General features: G+C 33.8%; 1 protein-coding gene and 1 long non-coding RNA gene across 5 annotated transcripts in view; one reads left to right on the forward strand and one right to left on the reverse strand.

Moving 5' to 3' along the window:
* bcas3 (BCAS3 microtubule associated cell migration factor) overlaps window positions 1-12580 on the forward strand; it is a 402314-nt gene extending 389734 nt beyond the window's left edge. For 2 of the 4 annotated variants that reach the window (XM_021481360.3, NM_200622.1), the window contains 1 exon segment: window positions 10104-12580. In XM_021481360.3, the coding sequence (XP_021337035.1) occupies window positions 10104-10255 (152 nt within the window). In that variant the 3' untranslated portion in view covers window positions 10256-12580. 4 annotated transcript variants of the gene reach the window in all.
* Window positions 12581-14703: 2123 nt separating this feature from the next.
* Window positions 14704-21990, reverse strand: si:ch211-229g11.6. Its single transcript, NR_170084.1, is given in 2 exon segments — window positions 14704-14984; window positions 21450-21990. It is a non-coding gene; the product is annotated as a si:ch211-229g11.6 (long non-coding RNA).
* Between the last annotated feature and the right edge of the window lie 210 nt (window positions 21991-22200).

Below are 22200 nucleotides of genomic sequence, written 5' to 3' on the forward strand. Positions count from 1 at the left end.
ATTTAAAGTTATTTTGTTGTGTTTTGATAATTCTATTAATATTTTTAATATAAGTTAAATTAATATTTAATTTAAGCTTGCGTGTCCCACCATTGACAACACAATCATTTCGCACTGCTACAAGTTTATTATTGCGTTTAAACAACAGTTTGACGGCATAATCGTGTATATAAAAAAATAAATCAAACCCAGAGAGTCTCAAAACCCTTTTGTTTGAGGTACCATTCATTTACATCTTCTGCTGACATCAGAACAGCAGAAACCGTTACTAATTTAAAACGTTACTTTAGAGCTAGTATTTGAATAATTATCTAGCATAATGTCTAAAGTGAAGACAAAACGGGTGATTTTGCTCACATTTTAAGATTATAAGGCTGAACAGCATGAAATGCCATCAGTCTAGAGACATGTCCTAGTATTTCTCTGTTGTAATCAGAAAATCACAATAATTAATGCTGAAAAAGCTAAAGCAACGCAAACACTACCAGATTACTGTTGTGTTTGCAATAAGGAAAAACGCTAAACACGTGGGTATTTCATCTGTCTTTCTTTTTACTGAACTCGTCTGCAGTACTGAAAACAGGAGACTCATTACCATCAAACAGATGGCCAACCAAAATGTAACTCAGAGTGGCCAACACAAAATACATAAAGTACATTCCTGATATGTGAGTCCCATCTCACACTCAATACACTACAATTTCTATAGTATAAATACAGCACTACAACATACAAAAGAGAGAGATCGACTTAGAATATCATTTACTAGTTTAATAATGATTAGCTGTAGTTAGAAATTACGCTGAGTTTTTCTCCTCTAAGGGCTTATTACTGTATGTGGTTTCTGTCACCATCTGGTGGATGGACAATTCTCATCTCTGTATGCCATCTCATCTGGATGCCAATCCACTGTATCTCCGAAATTATAAATATTTAAAATAGGCACTATCCTTATAAATAAACTGCATATTTGCAATCTAAACAAATACATTCTCGCCTAAAAAAAGCCTCAAAAGTACATTATGTTGTCCAACAGCTGCAATATTTGTCAAACTGTAGTGAGTTAATTGATCTGCTGGCACTCTATGTGGGCAGAGTAATACACAAGGGTGAGGAAGCCGCACGAATATATATATAGATATATAGATATATATATGTGTGTGGGTGTGTGTGTATATATATATATATATATATATATACACATGTGTGTGTGTGTGTGTGTGTATATATGTATGTATGTATGTATGTATGTATGTATGTGTATATGTATGTATATATATATATATATATATATATATATATATATATATATATATATATATATATATATATATATATATATGTGTGTGTGTGTGTGTGTGTGTGTGTGTGTGTGTGTGTGTGTGTGTGTGTGTGTGTGTGTGTGTGTGTGTGTGTGTGTGTGTGTGTGTATATATACGGAGAGAATATAACGTGTGTATATATAACAGAGAGAAGATTTTTCACATTTCTAAACATGATCATTTTAATAACTCATTTCTAATAACTGATTAATTTCATCTTTGCCATGATGACATTAAATAATATTTCACTAGGTATTTTTCAAGACACTTCTTTACAGCTTAAAGTGAAATTTAAAGGCTTAACTGGGTTAATTAGGTTAACTAGACTGGTTAGGGTAATTAGGCAAGTTATTGTATAACAATGGTTTGTTCTGTAGACTATCAAAAAAATATAGCTTAAAAGGGCTAATAATTTTGTCCTTAAAATGGTTTTTAAAAAATTTAAAACTGCTTTTATTCTAGCCGAAATAAAACAAATAAGACTTTATACAGAAAAAAAAATATTATCAGACATACTGTGAAAATTTTCTTTTGAAATATAAAAAAAAAAAAAAAATCAAAGTGGGGCTGATAATTCTGAATTTAACTATATAAACATGATGTAACAGAATCCGTGATTGAATTATTACTTTGGATTTGCATAATTATTTTTACATTTTTCGTTTGTTTTAAAATATGTTTCTAGTTGAATTTCTTTTTCATTTTATTTAGATTTCTAAAGATTTGTTATTGTGTATTCTTTTCAGGTTATGTAGAGTTTCAACTAAGATTTTGTTTTGTTTTATTGTATTGATTACATTTTTAATAGTTTATAACCCTGTTTAGAAATCATAACCCTGCATATTATAAATAGAAACATATAAAACAAATTCTTATTGTGACATAAAGATTTATAAAGCTATTAGGCAAGAGTTCAGTTCAAAAACTTTGTAAAATTCATTTAATATGATCAATTCCATCATAACCGTCTTTACAAAAGACAAGGGTGTTTTTTTCCACTTAAATCAATTCAATCTCGATTCAGTTCAGTTCAATAACACAAAGTTCATCAACAATGAACCCAGATCAATTCAGTGCTAAGCAGCTCTACAGCATATACACATATACAAATTAAAAAAAAAAACTGTTATTTTCAGTTACTGCTGGTTGCTAGGATGACTGACAGCAATGAAAGCTCTGTCTGCGGGTTGATCAGTGTGTTTGGTCTGTCTGGTGTTTGTACCCTCAGGAGCGTCTGCATGTCTGATCCCACATATGCATCGCTCCGGCTAACTCCAATACCTCATACCTCTGCTTTTAATGAGGAAATGAGAAATGTGCCAGTGCTGGAGGATGGTATGTGGCCGGCTAGCGGAGGTTACAGGAGGATTTCATTAAACGTAATTGAAAGCACAGCGAAGGTCGGCCACCTTTACCTGCTTCACTCTGGAAAGCTCCCTCTAGAATCACCATGAAATATGGAGATGTTTGCATGTAGGCAGAGCTTATTCAGTGTAGTGCCCGCCTCCTATCCTCTCTGATTGGGCTTCTCTCTTCCCTCTCTCTCTCTCTCTCTCTCTCTCTCTCTCTCTCTCACACACACACACACACACACACACACACACACACACACACACACACACAAATACACATGCAGGCACACACACACACACACACACAGACCCACAACTATTAATAGGCGAGACAGAATGAGTGTAGTAGATACAGGACGACTCTATTACTGTTACAGTAAAAGTGTCCCATATAAACTCATTCAGCTGGACTTCTGCCCACTTTTTAAAGTAATAGTTCACGCAAAACAAATTCTGTCATCAATTGCACATTGTTAACATAAAAAGATGACCAGTTTCAGTTTTATTTTTGTTCTGTTGAACACAAAAGTATACGTTGAAAAAATGGGATACTGGTAACCATTGAAATCCATACTAGGAAAAACAAATACCGAGGAACTCAATGGATACCAGTTTTTAACATTCTTAAAAGAAAACAGAAAGAAAGAAAAAAACTCAAACTGACTTGAAAAAAGTCAAGGCAAGGGTAGTTAAATGACAGAATTTAATTTTTTAAGTGCACTATTACTTTAAAAGATGAATGCTAATATCATAATATGATAATAATAAAAATGAAAATAAATAAATAAATAGTTATATAAATATACATTTAAATTTAATATGATTTAAAAATATTAAAAGCATAATTTTTTTCTTATTATTCTTATTATTACTGTTATTATTCTTATTATTATTCTTCTTCTTATTATTATTATTATTATAGACCCTTTTCACATTTTCTTTTTTTTTTCAGCAGCCAAATTCATCATAGTTAGGAAAACTAATGGAATGGGTGAAAACAAATACATTTTTTAAAAATCTTTTTTGTTCAAATAATAAAATAAAAATGCCACAATGGTGTTATCAAAACTTTCATAAAAAATAAAAAAAGTGTAAGAGTGATGACGGCAGCCAGATATAACATCAAATTTACTGTTCTGTCCCCACGCTGCATTAGAAACGCCTTGTACAATCAGTAATTTGAAGCAAAGATGATATTATACATACATTATATATATATATATATATATATATATATATATATATATATATATATATATATATATATATATATATATATATATATATATATATATATATATATGTATATATACATATATATATATATATATATATGTATATATACATATATATATATATATATATATATATATATATATATATATATATATATATATATATATATATATACATATATATATATATATATATATATATATATATATATATATATATATATATATATATATACACATATTTTTTTATACATATAAAGTCACTTGTAAAAAATCACAATAAAAAAAAAATTTAAGCATTTGAGATGATGATGATCGTTAAATGCGTCATAACAGGCTTGTAAAAGGCTCCATTATTATTAAACAATGTACCCCAGTTGTGGTGAGGCATTTTAATAGCATTTCAATAATAATAATAATAATAATAATAATAATAATAGTGTTGCATATAAAGGTATAGGGCAGGGGTGTCCAAATTCGGTCCTGGAGGGCCGGTGTCCTGCAGATTTTAGCTCCAACTTGCTTCAACACACCTGCAAGGATGTTTCTAGAAAGCCTAGTACGAGCTCGATTAGCTATCCCAGGTGTGTCTGATTGTGGTTGGAAGTAAACTTTGCAGGACACTGGCCCTCCGGGACAGAGTCTAGACATCCCAGGTATAGGGGCATGATTCTCACTTTGGGTGCGAGAGGTCCTGGGTTCGAATCCCGGACGAGGGATTTTTATTATAATTTAGTTAAATTTTCTTTTATCAAAATTGGCCTCTGATTAATTTTATAATTTGGCTTTAATTTAAAATTTAAAAAATTAATTCGTTAATTTATAAAAAAATTTCTCCTTTATGTTAAATTGTTGCGTGTTTCCCTGGTCCTAGATAGGAATAATAATATTAATAATAATAATAATAATAATAATATGAATAATAATGTGAATAATAATATGAATAATAATATTAATATGAATGATAATGTGAATGATATAAATAATTTAATAGTAATAATAAAATAATAATACATTTTATTTATGCACTTTTCTGAGAAATGGATAAAAATATTCATTTTTAGAATGGGATGTGCTCAATTATGCCGAGCACTGTATATTATATGAGAGCCTTGCTTTGTTTATCAAATAAGTGGATCTAATTAGATGTGCATTGTAAACACTCAATGAAAGTTAAAAATATATATATATATATATTTTTTTTTTCTTAAAATAAGTTTTTAGTTACGAAACTCTTAAAGTCATTCCGCATAGATCCACAGTTTTTGTTTTTACAATATTCTCAGCAAAAATAGTAAAAAATGTCTGCAGATTCTGTCTGGCCCTAGACATGCAATAATAAATCAAATGCAGACAATTGCAAGCTTGCATTACAAGCCAGAAGTCACACCTTAATCATAAAACAATAAACAAGCAGAATGTTACAAATTAGATATAAGTGACAGTGATTTGAGCTATATTTAAGTTGTTTTGATGGGTGATACGTAAATAAAGTTGACTTGTGTGAATTGTGTAAAAGTTACAGTATGTAGTTTCAAGTGATCAAAAGCCTTGCATCGTGCTGTAATCGTATCATGTAATTCTGCTCTAAAATTATTCTGCTCATCCCACCCACCCCGAGTGTGTAACGTCATTATTTACTCTTTCCTAAAGCTGAGAGCTCAGTTTCAGCGGAAGTGTATGACCGCTGGCTCTCTTCCTTACATGCAGATTCACAAACAAACACTGGCTGCTCCAGGTGCGGTCCTGACCATCTGCGTCTGCCTCTAATCAGCACATTAGCTGTTGTGTGTCTGTGCCTCTGCTGGGCACACGAGGAAGAGCACATGAGCACCTGTCACAGGGCTATGAACAGCACAGCAAACAAACACCACCGCTAATCATCAGGGGAATGTGGCCACCCGTCACTTCAGTACTGTATACACACCAGATCATAACCCACAATTGATGGATAGTGGCGTTCTGCATGCGATGTCCGTTTCAAACACTGCATATATCTCAGCCCTTATGAGGCTCTGCTGTGTATACACTAGAGTCCTTTTAACAACATGTAACATCCACAGCATATACAGTACAAATCATGCTGAGAATAACAATCACTACAAGGTGACAAAACACAACCTTTGTGCATTATATCTGCAAATCTGTCGTCCCTGTGTTTTGCACTATTCTGTACTTTTTAGAAATAAAAGTTCTTCATGGGGATTGCTGGTTTCATCAAGAACTTTTAATATACGTTTTTATAAGATATATCCAGATTGCCACTCTTCAACAGGTTCTTATTAATAGAAAAGACAGCTTTGAGTATGTTGCTACAAATGACTAAAACCAAAAGCATTTCCAGGGTTTCTGCAGATAAATTTAAGACATTTTGAGACATTTTTTAGACAACAACTAATGAAATTTTAGACTTATACAGGGCTAAATGCTAAGGATTTTTTCCCCCAAATATCCCAGTTAGAAAAGATTTGCACTAGCTCTGTCAAAAAAGAATAAATTTGAATACATTTAATAACACGATAATCATATATATATATATATATATATATATATATATATATATATATATATATATATATATATATATATATATATATATATATATATATATAAAATTCTTTTTATTTATTTTTTTTCAAGTACATCCATTTACTAACCCTATAACCCTTACCAAGAATAGAACAAAACATAGCTCTCAATTACTATACAATAATAATAATTTAATAATAATAAAACACATATGGGTCAGGTCAGGATCCTCAGCAGTAAATTAATGAAGACATTTAAGCAGATTTTATTTTTAAATAAAAAGTTTAAAGTTTTATTAAGATGGATTGTTGGTGATTGTGTGGGTTTTAATGGCCAGATTGGGTAGCTATATGTGAACAAAGGGAAATTAAGACCTGTTAAAAGAGATTTAAGACCTACAACAAAACATTTCAGTAGATTTAAGACATTGTTAGGTCTAAAATTGAGCTTTTGAGATTTAAGACTTTTTAAGACCCTGCGAATACTCTGAATACTCTGAATACTCTTTTATAAACACTTTTTGGTTCTTTGGCATCTTTATTAGTGTTTAGTGTTTGGTAAGTTACTTCAAAAAAATAATTTTCTACACTGTAAAAAAAAAAAGGACTGTTGTCTTACATGTTTAAGCTGAATCAAATTAACCTTATGAGTTCATTGAACTTGTATAACTTAAAACAGCTTGTGTAACTTTTATAATTAAGTTAGAACATGATTAACTTAGTTAAATAATTTACAGTGAACTAAAAACATATGTTGTCATGAATAATTGATCATATCATTTTTTACAGTGTACTAATTACATAACTGAATCATTTCCTAATTAATTTGTCTAAAATGTAATCTAATATCTCAATGAGTAATTGAATTATTTGACTCAATACAACTTAAAATGTTAAAGCATACAGAATACAAATAATTATTTCAATTTGGAAGGGCATATTAGCTTTATAAAAAAAGCAACACTTAATAAATTGTAAACGTGTATCAAACCCTGAAATGTTTCATAGTAGTAATGACAAAATATTTCATACATATATTCATACATATATATTGACATTCATTTCCTACTCAATTCTTTGTTTCTTAATAATGTGATCATCTGACAAATCTAAAATTCTTTAGCAGAAAAAAGTCAAGGTATTCTGCAAATATTCTTGAAGATAAAAAAAGTCTCTTAATGCCATCTGAAGTTTTCTACTACAATTAGCTTTTTTTAGCCTCCTGTGTTGATGTTCAGTTCTTTCATTTTAAATGCAATGAAAAGAATTTATTCGTCACTATAAAAGTGAAATTACTGAGCCTACACAAACTCTTCATTTGTATAACAAAAATAACTCAATTTAAAATTACTTTGCTTTTCTGAACTGATTTATACAAAACAATGTATGCAGTATTTTAAGCAAGTGTATTTTAAGTGTTAGTGTAAATAAATGACCTAAAAATTAAACCTTTTTGAGGGGAAAAGTACATAGAATTACAAGAACAAGTTTCTTTGTTTCTAATTACACCCAACACTTATTTATAATAGAAAATCAACTTAGAGAATACTCATGAGATTGTTTAAAATGGGGTTTGAGTTTTGTCATTTACTTTAACCTTCGCTTGTTCAAAACCTATTTGAGTTTGTTCTTCTGGTGAACACAAATGAAGATATTTTGAAAAAAGTTCATATTTCTTTTTCTACTGAGGAAGTCGATGCGTTTCAGCAACCAACATTCCTCAAATTATCTTCTTTTGTCTTTAACAGAACTCATTCATTCATTTTCCTTTAGCTTAGCCCATTATTCATAAGGGGTCACCAAAGTGGAATGAACCACCATCTCATCCAGCATATGTTTTGCACAGCAGATGCCCTTCCAGCTGCAACCCATCACTGGGAAACATCCATACAAACACATTCACTCACATACACTACGGACAGTTTAGTTCATCCAATTCACCTATAGGGCATGTCTTTCGACTCTGGGGGAAATCAGAGCACCCGGAGGAAACCCACGAGAACATGGGGAGAACATGCAAACTCCAAACTGAAATGCCAACTGACCCAGACGGGACTCGAACCAGCGACTTCTTGCTGTAAGGGGACAGTGCTAACCACTGAGCCACCATGTCGCACTGAAAATAAGCTGATAAAATTGTAAAACTCCACGAGGAAGAATAAATGATTTTCATTTTTGGGTGAACTGTACCTTTAATATAGTGTTATTTCTACCAAAACTGAACAGTGACAATTATGGCGGTTGATATGTCAACAGAAAATTTTTAGGTCAGGTTGTAATCTGTTAGCTGCAGAGATACGCTTACTGTAAACTTCTGCTGACAATACTCAAGCATTCTGTGATGTATTTAGTCTGTGTTCGGGTCATAATGACAGTGTTAATGTGTTGCAAATGTTCCATCCGAAGATGAATCTGACAAGAAGTGCTGAGGTACTCGAGCGCCCCGTTGCTATGGTGAAGAGAGTTTCTGATTGTGAGGATTTATTGACTGCTAAGATGTTTTGTGCTCATTAAAGCTTCATTTCATTTTCAGAGCAACAGAAATACAGCACATAATATTCAATAGTAACATACTTTAGCAATAGTAACCCTTTAACGTCCGCTCTACGAAAAATGAATTGACCCCTTGGGTTCAGTTGTGTTCCTGATGACAATCTAAGCAAATCTCCAGTTTATTTTATTTTCTCATCACTCATTTTCTTTTCGGCTTAGTCTCTTTATCAATCAGGGGGCGCCACAGTGGAATGAACCGCCAACGTATCCAGCATATGTTTTATGCAGCGGATGCCCTTCCAGATGCAACCCATTACTTGGAAACACCCATACACTCTCATTCACACGCATACACTACGGACAGTTTAGCTTACCCAATTCACCTGTACTACATGGGAAAATCGGAGCACCTGGAGAAAACCCATGCCAACATGGGGAGAACATACAAACTCCACACAGATATGCCCACTGACTCAGCAACCTTCTTGCTGTGAGGCAACAGCGCTACCCACTGCTCCACCACACCACCTTTATTTATTTATTTTTTAAATGATAGTCTATGGACAAAAGATCAACCAGACAGCTACTGTATGATGGCTGTTAAAGGGTTAAAAAATCTATGTATCCCTTTATAGGGCACTCATTGAAATACTCTTCAGGAAAAACCTGGAAGTGATACACACTTGCAAACATATATGTATGTGTTTTTGTAAGTGTGTGTGTGTGTGTGTGTAAACCACTTATAACTTTGTCCAGATCGACAGGGGTGGATCGTTTTGCTGTGGTGATGCCTGATAATGAAGGGATTGACCCAAAGGAAAGCTTTAGAACTCTTCGTTTTTACTTTCACTTTCTCTGGTCTCTGTCTTATTTTTTTTCTCCCAGGAGCTCCAGACGTCCTGTTCCTCACTCATCAGACCTTTCCTTAATGTAATTTTCCTAAAACACAGATTATGTACATAAGAACTGGTCAGTGGCTGGGAAGCATTGTCTCTTGATTGAGTTAACTTGAGATCTGCATATTTAAATTGGGCACTAATAAACAGCTCTTAAGTTTAAATCTTCTTTTACAGTAACAGAAAATCCCTTCCCTGACAGGAATGTTCACATAAACACTGAGACTCTTGTTATGTAGTTTTGTTCATCGTTCTCTGTTTTTCTGTGTGTGTGCAGCAGAGCTCCAGCGTGAGGGAAGCATTGAGACTCTCAGCAACAGCTCGGGCTCCACCAGCGGCAGTATTCCTAGAAACTTTGAGGGCTACCGATCACCTCTGCCCACCAACGAAAGCCAGCCCCTCAGCCTGTACCCCACAGCATTCCCCTGAGCCAACCCAAGCCTGCAGACCATCTCCACGATTTCCCACCATCCGGTATATTGCTTTAATGAGCCCGGGCATGCAGGAAGAGCAGCTCAACCTGAATATCCTTTATCAGTCGTTGAAGTATCCTCCACCTGAGTGTGTGTATGTGTGTGTGTTAAGCTTGACAGGACGTGTGCGAGAGAAATTCACACTTTTCTTAAAGATGTGTCATATTATCAATAATATCAATGGAACTTCCAGTGCGAGTGTGTGATGGAGAGAGAGAGAGTGTGTTCTTTAGATATGAGTCTTGATTACCTCTGTTATTGAGTTCTAAGCGTGATGCTGATTATTATTATAATTCTGAAAATAGTGTTTGATTATGTTTTAGTAGGCGTACTGTAGTTTGAATTGACTTTTATAAGTAGTCAAAATTGATTGTTTACCATTTAGTCTTGCATTACACTGTAGTGTTGATTATTCTGCACATTATTTTCTGTATATTTGTTTAGGTTTTTTTTAAATAAGTGTTTTAAACATCATCTGTTTCGTCAACCCAGTCACTCGGGAAAATTTGACTACAGCTATGGTGGAAAAATCAAGAGAGTACTTGAAAATTCTTAATTCTTGAATTGACAGTTTAGTTATGCTTTAGAGTAAAATCGAAGTGTCATTATTATATTATATTATTATTATTATGTAAGATAACAAAATTGAGTAATGTTAAATGTCTAATGTAACTTTTTCGAATGCAAATGTTGCCATTTAGACAATTTTTGCATGTAATAACAGAAAAAATTGCCTGTTTTTTTTCTTTTTAAGACTTATTTGCATTCATATTCAGTCAACACAATAGCAAGATTTGACCAGTTCAAGAGATATTTCACTCAAAAATGAAAAGTCTGTCCTCCTCAACTTGTCCGGAACATGTTTCTTTCTTCTGTTGAACAGCAACGGAAGAATGTTGGAAAGCAGCAACCATTAACCCTTTTATTTCCTTCTACTTTTTGTGGCACAGGTTGTACTTTTTTTGTAGCAGTTGTCAGTGGCTGCTGCTTTCCAACATTCTTCAGAATATCTTGTCAGCAGAAAAAAAGACGTTTAGAAACACTTGAGTGAGAGCTAATAGCGAGCAAATCTCCATTTTTGGGCGAACCATCCCATTAAAAAAAAGTAAAGTTTGGTGGAATACCCCTGATTTTCATTTGTTATTCTGATCATTCTGGTCATTTATGTTTGAAATGAGTTATCAGACCTTTATATAATAAAACAAATATAAACATTTTACTCAAACTGACTTTTCAAGTAATTTTTTTGTACTTTTTCCATAGCTATGTCTTACATTTTAACATATTAGTGGCTAATTTATATGAAAATGTATGTCTTTTTTAAACACAGACCTAAAACACAATACATATTCATACAAATGAATCACTAATTCACCAAATCATAAATAGTATTTTGGTTTCTAAAAAAAATGATTTGATGAATTCCCTGGATTCCACTTTTTTTTATATATATATATTACAGAAAAATATGTGTTTTCTTTCAGAAGGGATTTTTGTTTATTCATTTTCTCTGTTTGATTTACTTTATTGGATGTGTGTGAGGCTCATCCTCATGATAATCCAATGGAGAATTGCATTATTTAGACGATTTATACCAACAGTCTCAAAGTTAATTCCCGGAGGGCTGCCACTTTGCATAGTTCAACTCCAACCACCTTCAACTCACTCCTGCTTAATAGCCTGTAGTAGTCTGAACACCTTGATCAGTTAGATCAGCCGTGTTTGATCAGGGTTAAAGCAAAACTGTGCAGAGCTGCGGCCCTCCAGGAGTCCAGTTTGAGGCCTATGATTTACACACTACTCCAAATTGTGGAAAATCACTATAATCATCATTATATCATTTTATATTGGCTAATTGAACTCTTTTGTATAGCGCTGAACAACTTGCTTGACCGGATGTAACATTTTCTAGCATAAATAGTAGTTGATCTGATATGAGAAGCATGAATCGGGCTGCTCATCATCAGCTTGTTTGAATGCTGACAGATCAGAGCATGACCGAAGTCTGTGTCGCAGAAAAGAAAAAGCAAACTTAACGGGGATGTTCAGCATTAAAGTTGGCACATGCTTGTATGAATATGACGGGGTTTTGTAATAATACTTTCACAATGTGATCTTCAAATAGGAATTTATGCAAGTGAGTTTAACGAGTCATTTGTGTGTTGCTTAATAGATGCATTCTGACTTTGTCATTCTTTTCTCTTGTTATTAACTTACCTTGCTCTCTCCTGAATATATTTCTTATACTAAAAATAAATGCATTTAAATGATGAGATACAAATCTGGGCCTGCGGCTGTGAATCTCAATCACTGCTTTTATTTGGGGAACTGTTTTTTTATCATCACGAATCTCCCACAGGCTTCAGGCCACAGGATGAGGTTTCCTCCATCTCCATCTCTGCTTTACTGGACGTGCTTGTGTGCGTAAGCTTTTTTTTTTTTTTTTTTTTTAATGATGATCAAACCAAAAGGTTTATTTTTGATTAACCAGGCCTTAGATTGGGCAACTTCTGGGGAATTTTTTTGTTGACAAAATCAACAAATCAATACAAATCACAACTTGAAAACTAAATCTGGGTATAACAGTACATCTTTAAAAAAAAGATAACTTTTTAACATTGTCTAAACCTTGTTGAAAGTATGAAAATCAGAAATAGTATTGTAAGTATATTGTTTATGATTTTTTTTACATTTAAAAAAAATTGTATTCAAATTTTCTTTTTCAAAAATTCATGAAGCCAAAGCAACAAAGCACAAGCACTTGCAACACTGATCTTATGGGTTTTATTCCAACTAAAATTGCAGAGGAAAACTGATGAAACATAAATAACAACATTTACACCTTCAATACAGTGTGTATTTCTTCAGTTAAAAGCAGAGTTGCACAAACAAATCATAAATGCATCATGCAGTGATTATATAAAAAATATACAAAAATAAACTATTCTTGATATAAAAAATCACACATTAAACACACACACACACACACACACACACACACACACACACACACACACACACACACACACACACACACACACACACACACACAACAACAACAAAGCTCATAATGGTCTGTTTCTTATGGAGAAAAAACTTGGATGTAACGATACCAAAATATGAAAACTGCTCTGTGCACAATTAAATGAACAATTTATATTTTAATAATACATAAATAGAATAAATAATAAGTTATAAAATAATAGTTATTTTATAACAGACAAAATCACACCTTTAAGACATTTTAAGAGCTTTCAGGGCCATTATGAATAAAACTACAGATTTATAAAAGGCTTAATTGTAAAGATTTTTACATGCCACATAAAAAAATATATATATACAAACCACACATACTTTCTTTGACAAGCTTTAAAAACTAATAAACTAAATGTACAAGTCTGTCCAGATCAGAGTCTTAACCACATATAAATACAGAAAGAAAACTTACAAATGTTATTGTGAGGAACCATGTTGTAAACAGAGTTTGGTTAAAGGTTTTATAGAGATGTATTGTTGGTGACTGTATACAGGTGTTGGCCTGATAGAGTAGCTTTACGTGGAATTAAGACCCATTTAAAATGATTTAAGACTTACAATTCGATTCTTAAGCTAATTTAAGACTTTTTAAGGCCTACATTTTTTTTTTTTTAAATTTAGGACATGTTAAGTAATGACTGCTAAAGTCATTTAAAGAATGACTGTTTTAAATAATGGTTTACACGCACAGCATTGTTGGTTTACAAAAAATAAAAATAAAATAAATGAAACAAACATAATCCTGTTACACTAGTACGCTCGATTTAATTTTATTGTAAAAACAAATCAAAACAAGAAAACATGTTAAATGAGAATCTGAAATATTTTATGGCATACTTCAAAAAAAGAGTATTTAGTGTTCAAAAATGTTTTATTTTGATTAAGTTTTTAAATAAATTGGTCTTACACTTCATATTTTCAGATTTTTCATAATATATGTATTAATTCTAGTACTTTAAACCAACATATCAAGCATTTGGTGGAGGTTGATATTTTAGTAATTAGGGGGTGTTGAAAAAAATGCATTGTATTAACTAGTGACATTAGGAGTAAAAAATCCAATCCATTTTTTTTCTTTCTTGGTGGGACAGTTAAATAGTTAAGACCCTGTGAATACCCTGCAAACTGAATATGATATAACAGCCAAAGCTGCTGGATGTTCCTTGAATTTTTATCATGAATTTATCAATTGAATAAATATTTCTAAAACTTGCAAAACGTTGTCATTAATTGTACAATAAATAACTTAGAATGTTTCACACAAAGACAAACCTTACTCAAGTGCAATTTTCTTATATAACATTTTCTTATTATTCAATTTGACCTGATGTAGAGTAAAAGAAAAACAATTACAGAGGCACTATTGTGTCATCAAAATAACCTTTATTTGTGTAGTTAAGAAAACTATCCATTATTTTTAAGACACATTTGTAATCCTCGCCAGCATACTTCTTCCGCCATCTTCTCAACACTCCCACCTTAACGTAAACGCACACATGATGTTTCGCAGTGCAGTTTGTGGAACTGGACATGAAGCGGCGATGAGGACAGTGGCACAGCTCACACTCTCTCCATCTGTGCAGGTCAGGCCTCGTTTCTCTCTGTCTCACTCCAGACTGCCAGTGCCACCTTATCACTGCAGCCACAGCCTATAAATACCAACAGAAGATAGCAGGCATTCAGTCAGCTTTCCTCCTCTCTCGGGGGTCAGAAGGCTGATCTACAAATTTGTACATTTAGCTGAAGAAGCATTCATCTATAAACAGTCTCTGATACACAATCTACCATGAGTCAATCTGTCAAGGCTTGTTGGCAAACCATGTAAGATTTTGAAGCTGTTTGTTCCAAAACACTCCTTGAATCCTCTGCACTCCATGTATCCCAATGGGAACGGTCCCCATTCAGTAAAAGGCTATTTTCTGGCATGTCTGTGGGTTTCTCCTCTCATCGGAGGTCATGCATCTCTTAACTACTAAATGAATGAAAGGAATATCACAGAAAATAAAAGATGACTGAATAGAGGGGAAAAAAACAGAGAAAACTATTATCACCTTAGAAAGTAAACATTGGTTGCTTTTTTAATTCTAGTAACTTGCTTTTCCATCCTCATCTTAGCTTTTCTAGATATTTAACTAGCTCTGCTTGAATTCATTCTTAATGTGTTAATAAATGCGATTGCAAATACCTTAGAACAGAGAGAGAAGCTTAAAATAAGACATTTAAGGGTCAAAATGTGTTCAATGCAAAGTTTAAAGGTTTTCTATCTACATCATCAGCGCCTTAATATACTTTATATAGATAAAAACTAAATTCACTGAATATTACTGGTATAATAATAATAATAATAATAATAATAATAATAATAATAGTAATAATAATAAGTGTTGTTAAACCAGGTGTCTCCGTTTATCGCTTTATTCGTTAAAGTTTTATCAATAGAGCCCAACGTAATTTATAAGTCAACTACATTGTATACTGAAATATGGAAAACATTTATCTCAAACTAACACCTTTGTGTGTCATAAGCTAAAAGTCGGGGCTTGTAGTAACCAACTGATTTATTAACAGACATTATTTTAATAGAACTTGTCTTCTAATGGAACGTTTTTTTCGAAATAAAAAGTGCGTAAGGTAGGCTAAATTTATCGTGACGAGGCAAACTTTTCGCGCGGTTTATGATGCTAACTACTCGTAACTGCTAACGAGCACCTCATACCTTATTTGTCTGAAAATACCTATTAATGAAGGGAAATATTAAGATTCGAACGTCGAAACATTTCGTGATTTAATTCGTTATTTGTCAATTAAACGAGACGTGTAAATCAGTCATCTCCACAGCTGTTTGAGAGACAGTACACTGAATAATATCTGACAGCTCCCGGGGGGATTAAAAGGGTCAGTGTTGACATTACTACACACACTATTTTTCAATTAGCTGCTGAATAGCCTCGATTAGATCAACTTATCTTTAGGATCCCCACACCTGGACGCGCATCTCATCAGTGTCCTGATCGAAACGACGGCTGCTCGCAGACTCACCGCTAACAGATAGCCTACAGTAAGAACAATCTGCCTTTATCTTCAACTCATTCTCTCTGAATAGTGTCGGATTGATTGTGCAAGGGTGCTTGTTTTAAATTATTGATGTTGGAGTTTCTCCCCCTCATCTCTTCATATCCTATTACCATGACAAATTGCCGTTCCCGTTCAAAACCTTTAATCCGTGGGAAAACATTTAGAAGGCAAAGTTACTATAAGTGTACAGTAGCCTACATTTTTACAGCATTAAACATCAAGTCGGAAGTACAGATTGAGTGCATGCAAATCATATATAATATTAAAAGTATACATTTATAAATACAGCTAATAAAATTAATTTAAATACTATCATTTTTTACAGGTGTTCAGGTGCTGAGAGTTTTATAAGGACTTTAAGCCCAAATAAATAAATGTTGGTTGAACAATGACATTTAAAAAAGAGACATAAAAACCAATAAAACCATTTATATTGCCGTTTTAAAATAACTGAAATATGGATAACAAAAAAGATCATTAAAATAAGAATGGAGCTGATTAATGCGCATTTTATTTCATTCGCGTTTGTATACTGATTTACAGCTCTTTGTTAGAAAAGAATATGAAAAAAAAGAAACCGCAAGTTAACATTTTTTGTTGAGAAAATGTGAGGAATCAAACTTCTAATATGCATTCAACTTTTCTGACTAAAATATATTACTGAAGAAGAATACTTTGACAAGATAAAAACTAGCAAAAGCTGATCGAGGCAAGAGCTGAATTGGTTGTTGCAAATTAAATAAATGTAAACAAAGATGTTTTTGCCTGATGAAAACAGTTTGCTGGTTAAGTGTATAAAACTATACTTAGGGGTAATATACAATTTAATCAACCACAAATTGTATAAAAAAGCATGAAGGTACAATAGGTATAACACTTGTTGCATTTAGACGGAGCAAGAGACTTAATCGCTGAAGGGGAATTGATGGGGTCAGCATCACACAACACAAAAGCTCAGGGGACCGAAAAAACTTCAGCGTGTGTGTGTTTGTCTGTGTGTGATCATAAAGGAAACACATAAATCACAGATTTTACTATTAGTGTGTGGTGCTTGTTATTACGACAAGCCTGATTTTACTTCAGTCGCTATTGATGAGATGTTTGCAAAACACAATTAAAAATGTATAATCATTCAGTAGGCTATAAAATAACACAGACAAGCATTCAGTGTTAAACTCGTGGCTTGAAAAAAGGTATATTTATATTGAGAGAAAATACTAGGGTTTTCGCACATTTAAATTAAGCTTTAGTGTTTGCAAACGGTCTGCAGGAGCAGGTACAGTAAATCCCTGAGGTCATTAGAGCGCCCCCACCTGTTACCTGAAAAGGTGTAGATTCTAATAAATCAGCAACATGCGCGCTTCGCCTAACAGTTTTAGCGTCTTTTAAAATCAGATTTGGTCTTTAGAGTGCTGTATTAAATTGCTAGAGAAATTGCTAAACGATTACCTGATATTACTCAATATTTACAAAACACCGCATGGATGGTTTAATGTTAAACATTTCAAACATCCATCGTGTTCTGCATTTATTGTTGTCTGCTGATCACAGAGGCTAGTGCATACTCATGATTTAGAATCATAATTTTTATCACTTAATGCATGGGGTTTATCAAGTTTAGCGAAACCTTATTAATCACTATTATTATATTTCTACACTGTAAAAAATATGATTGCCTTAAATTTTTAAGCTGGATCAAAATAACCCCATCAGTCAACTGAACTTAAATCGTGTTAAACTGACTTAAAACAGCTTGCGTAACTTTTAAAATTAAGTTAGAACAAGATTACCTTGGGTAAAAAGTTATAATGACATAAAAACATATGTTGTCAGGACTAACTAATCATATATTTTTACAATGTATAAAACAACCCTTACGATAACGTGTTTGAAACTTTTTGTTTTGTTATCCTTTGATTAAAACTTTACAGTTTTGATATTTAAGATTTACTGCCTAATATTTTTTAAACTGACTCTTAAAATAAAAGCAAATCTTCAACTGTAAAAATCTATTAGACTATGCGATTGTATCATTTTGTAGGCTACCACTTACAAAATTCAAACATTCTCATTGATATAAATATTGCAAGTCTACTGATATCAACAGGTTTGTGTGAAGATTAGGGTCGGGTTACGGTTTTGCAACAGCATCACCTCTGAATAAAGACTATTGTGTCTATGAGATGTCCTCACTACACAGAGGGGGGAAACTATGTGTTTTATAGTTTGAAAGAATGAGCTTTTGTGAAGTATACTGTTGCCAATTCACTTCTGGGCAGATGGAGAGAGTGGGAGAGAAGAAGCAGAGCACCAGAGCTGTCTATAAAATAGTTGTTTCGCATCTATCAGATATAAGGTATGTCCAGACTGAGCAGGTTACTGCTGACTCGGTTGGGTGATTCGACGCGAAAAGCAAATTGTACGATTTGGCAAAATAAGCACGAGCAGATCAAATACACTGTCCTTATGAAAAAAAGGAGACACGGGGAAATTCATCCAGGGTGTGTGTGGATGGGTAGTAAGAATGGAGGAGAGAGAGATCTGGACGGAAGGAAGGAGGAGGAGAGAGGGGGCTGCTAGCTGGTGGAGGCGCTGGGTATACATGTGACAAGGGGAAATATGAGGGACTTTGACAGGTCTTAAACGGTCTGGCGCCAAGGCCTCAGTCTACTGGCTAAATATAGCAGGAGAGATGATGCAGAGAGATGATGAAAAGATGAAAAGAAGGAGCAACAATGTAAAAGCAGAAAAAAAGAGCAACGGTCATTTAATGATCAACCCTAGAGGTGCATCTGGTTTCATAAATGTGAAAGGTATTGCAAAGGTTTGCGTTATCTTTTTGCAGAAACATATTAATTTCCTTGGAACCCTGGAAACACAATTAGGCACATTGTCTTACAGCGGACACCGTCTCAAGGACACAAAAGCTGACAGGAGCAGATCATGCATAAAAGTTTGGCACCAGCTTATATTAACTAATGAAATGTACTTTGCTTAAAGCTTTTGCACAGAGACACCTCTCAGCACCCCCCCCCCCCCTCCCCTTTTTTTAAATTCATCATTACAATCATCCGGAATAAACGTCATTGGTGTTCGACGCCTCGTTGTTTTTGCAGTAAACAGTGGCAGTGCCGTGAAAAGTTTTCCAGCATGAACGCTTTTTAAACTATGTGTGATAAAAGCTCAGCGCACGATTGCATTCTTGTCGGTTTAGATGTGTACAGCAGACAAAATAAATCTGGCGTAATTGCAGAGACTTTGTTGATGTGATTACTTCCTAAAGTATATACATAGAAAACCGTTACCATTTCCACGTGTGGTTAATCTCTTCCCAATCTAAATCACTCTCTGTCGAAGTTTAAGCCCAGAGATCAAACAAACACTATTGATTAGTTCTAATTCAACAACGTTGTTTGCAGGTAAAACAATGAATGTGTAAACTATCAAAAACAATATATAATATTTACAGCTAAAACACCTGAGTAGGCCTTTTTGGAAAAAAGGTGGAAAATACTTTTTCCGCTTCTTTATTATTTCGTTTGGCTAGTTCAACATGCTTCATTACAAAAACCGGAACAAAATATTAATATTCTACCTTTATATAGTACAGTTAAATCGTGGTATAAATAGCCCAACAGATTATTGTTTATTTGAATATATAGCAGTTTCTTTTCTTTCTCTGTTTTATATTTATGTAGCATTTTGCGACTTTTAAATAAAAGCGTTATATTTATTAATAATGCCCATACCTGCATGGTAAATGCCTGCATTTCCAATATTTTAGTGTCAGTTTTAATAAATCCCGCTTTAGTTCTGTGTGTTCACTCGTGGCATCGGCAACAAGTGTCTGCCTGCTTTGTCTCTTTTTTTTCTTCTCTGCTTACTGTGCAGATTTAGCCATTCTTATTCATTATTGAGGTGTGAGAGTAATCTCATTTCACAACAGATATAATAAAATGTCTAAATATGCTTGCCCTTTTTAATGAACAAGAGAAAAAAATCGAAAAACGCACAATTAAGTAATGTAGCAGTGCTCATTTTGGCTGCAAAAATCGGCATTTCGCCATGCTCTTTATTAAATAATAATAATAAAATCAAACTATTATCTTTAAACAACTTTACGTCCAATCCAGTAGACTAAATATCACAAATTGTAAAACTAAATACAAAAACACTTTATTATACGTCGTCGTCTTTGTTAAATAGACACTGCAAACAGCCTATAAAGTTTTTGACCAGCTGTTCATATTCAATTCACGCTGATTTTAACTTCATAACATTTCAGTGCAATATAAGCAATATAACAAATATAAGCTTTCGGATCCTGTATGGCAAAGAAAGGGTTAAACATACAGCCTGTCATCATGTTCTGCTGATTTGTATCGAAGTGTAAAAGTGACAACATTCCGCAAACGGTTGAATCTGTCCGCACAAATACAAAGATGCGTTTTGGAAATGCGGGAAGTATTCATATGACCGAAAACTATACATTGATAAGCTAACTTAGTCACTTGAAGACAAAGACGGCAAGCGCAAACCAAAACTTTGGCGTAAAGGCTAAAAGGATTGGAGTGCACTGTTAGAGGATTTTGGAGTAAATATGAACTGACAAGGGACGGTTCTTGCTGCGGTACGTCAGCCGACTGGCGCCAAGCGGCTATCTAACAAACCCAATCCAAGTAAATCTAGAGTCCACGAGTGGATTTCTTAAAGGTATAGACTACGCTCACGGCTCGACGCACTGCTGAAACTACAGGGCGAAAGTAGATGGGGAATAGTGGTCTTGCACTTAAATGCGTTGAGATGTAGAGACGTTTAAGTAACTATATTTCGAGGACAGAGAGGAGCGTGTTGTTTTCGCACACCTAAACACTGCGTGAAAATATCGTCTGCGCACAAAGAAAAATAAAATAAAAAATGCCTTATTATAACGCACTTAACATTCCATAAACACATGTATATGCATATTACCGCATATGGAGTAAATTAAAAGTTAACCGCAGATGCTTGTTAACAGTCAAGAGTAATGCAGCACTCACCAAAATTATCTTTACATTGGTCTTTAGATTCCATCAGCTCTCTTCCTTTTTCTTCATAGCGCGTGGCTATGCGCTTTGAATGACCCGGGGCAGAATTGAAAGTACCAATGTCCGGTTATTGGCTGATGTTCCCCACATGAAGTCAGTCGCGACACACGAACGAAGTACGGAAATTGTTATTCACACAGTGTTACGCTGAATTCAATTCATACGCACAACAAGGTCCTTTGGCTATCAGTGTGCACTTCTGTATCATTAACAAAATACGTACGCGCCACTTCAACATACAGCGAACATGAACGTTGTTTTGTGTGTGCTATTTTATTGACTATTGCGAAAAGTTATCTTCAATTCACGATGCTTTAAATGTGCTTGTAATGTAAAGTTTATAGTATTTGCGCTGATTTTCTCATAAGAGTTTGCAACGTTCTCATTTACACATCAATAATCTTAAGTCTTGGTTGTCTGTGTATCGGAAAGAGTGTTTTGTTCCTCGAACAAGGAGGCATCGTAATTATAAAGCGTAAGCCGACCGAGGTGCAGTCACCACCGGCTAAGCACTGAGGGCTGACCCGGTCCTTGGCTTGGAGACGGGGGTGGGATTTCCCGATCTTTTCTGTCATTGGTTAATATTTTATTCTGTTGACATGTTTTCTTACTGCTAATGCTTCCGACACCTTCTTGTCCACCCCCTCTCCTTGAGCCTGGCCGGAGCTGTCAAAACCACGCCTATAGAGGCCCACAATTGGTC

Source organism: Danio rerio, chromosome 15, assembly GCF_049306965.1.
Source record: "Danio rerio strain Tuebingen ecotype United States chromosome 15, GRCz12tu, whole genome shotgun sequence".
In the NCBI taxonomy this organism is placed as follows: domain Eukaryota; kingdom Metazoa; phylum Chordata; class Actinopteri; order Cypriniformes; family Danionidae; genus Danio; species Danio rerio.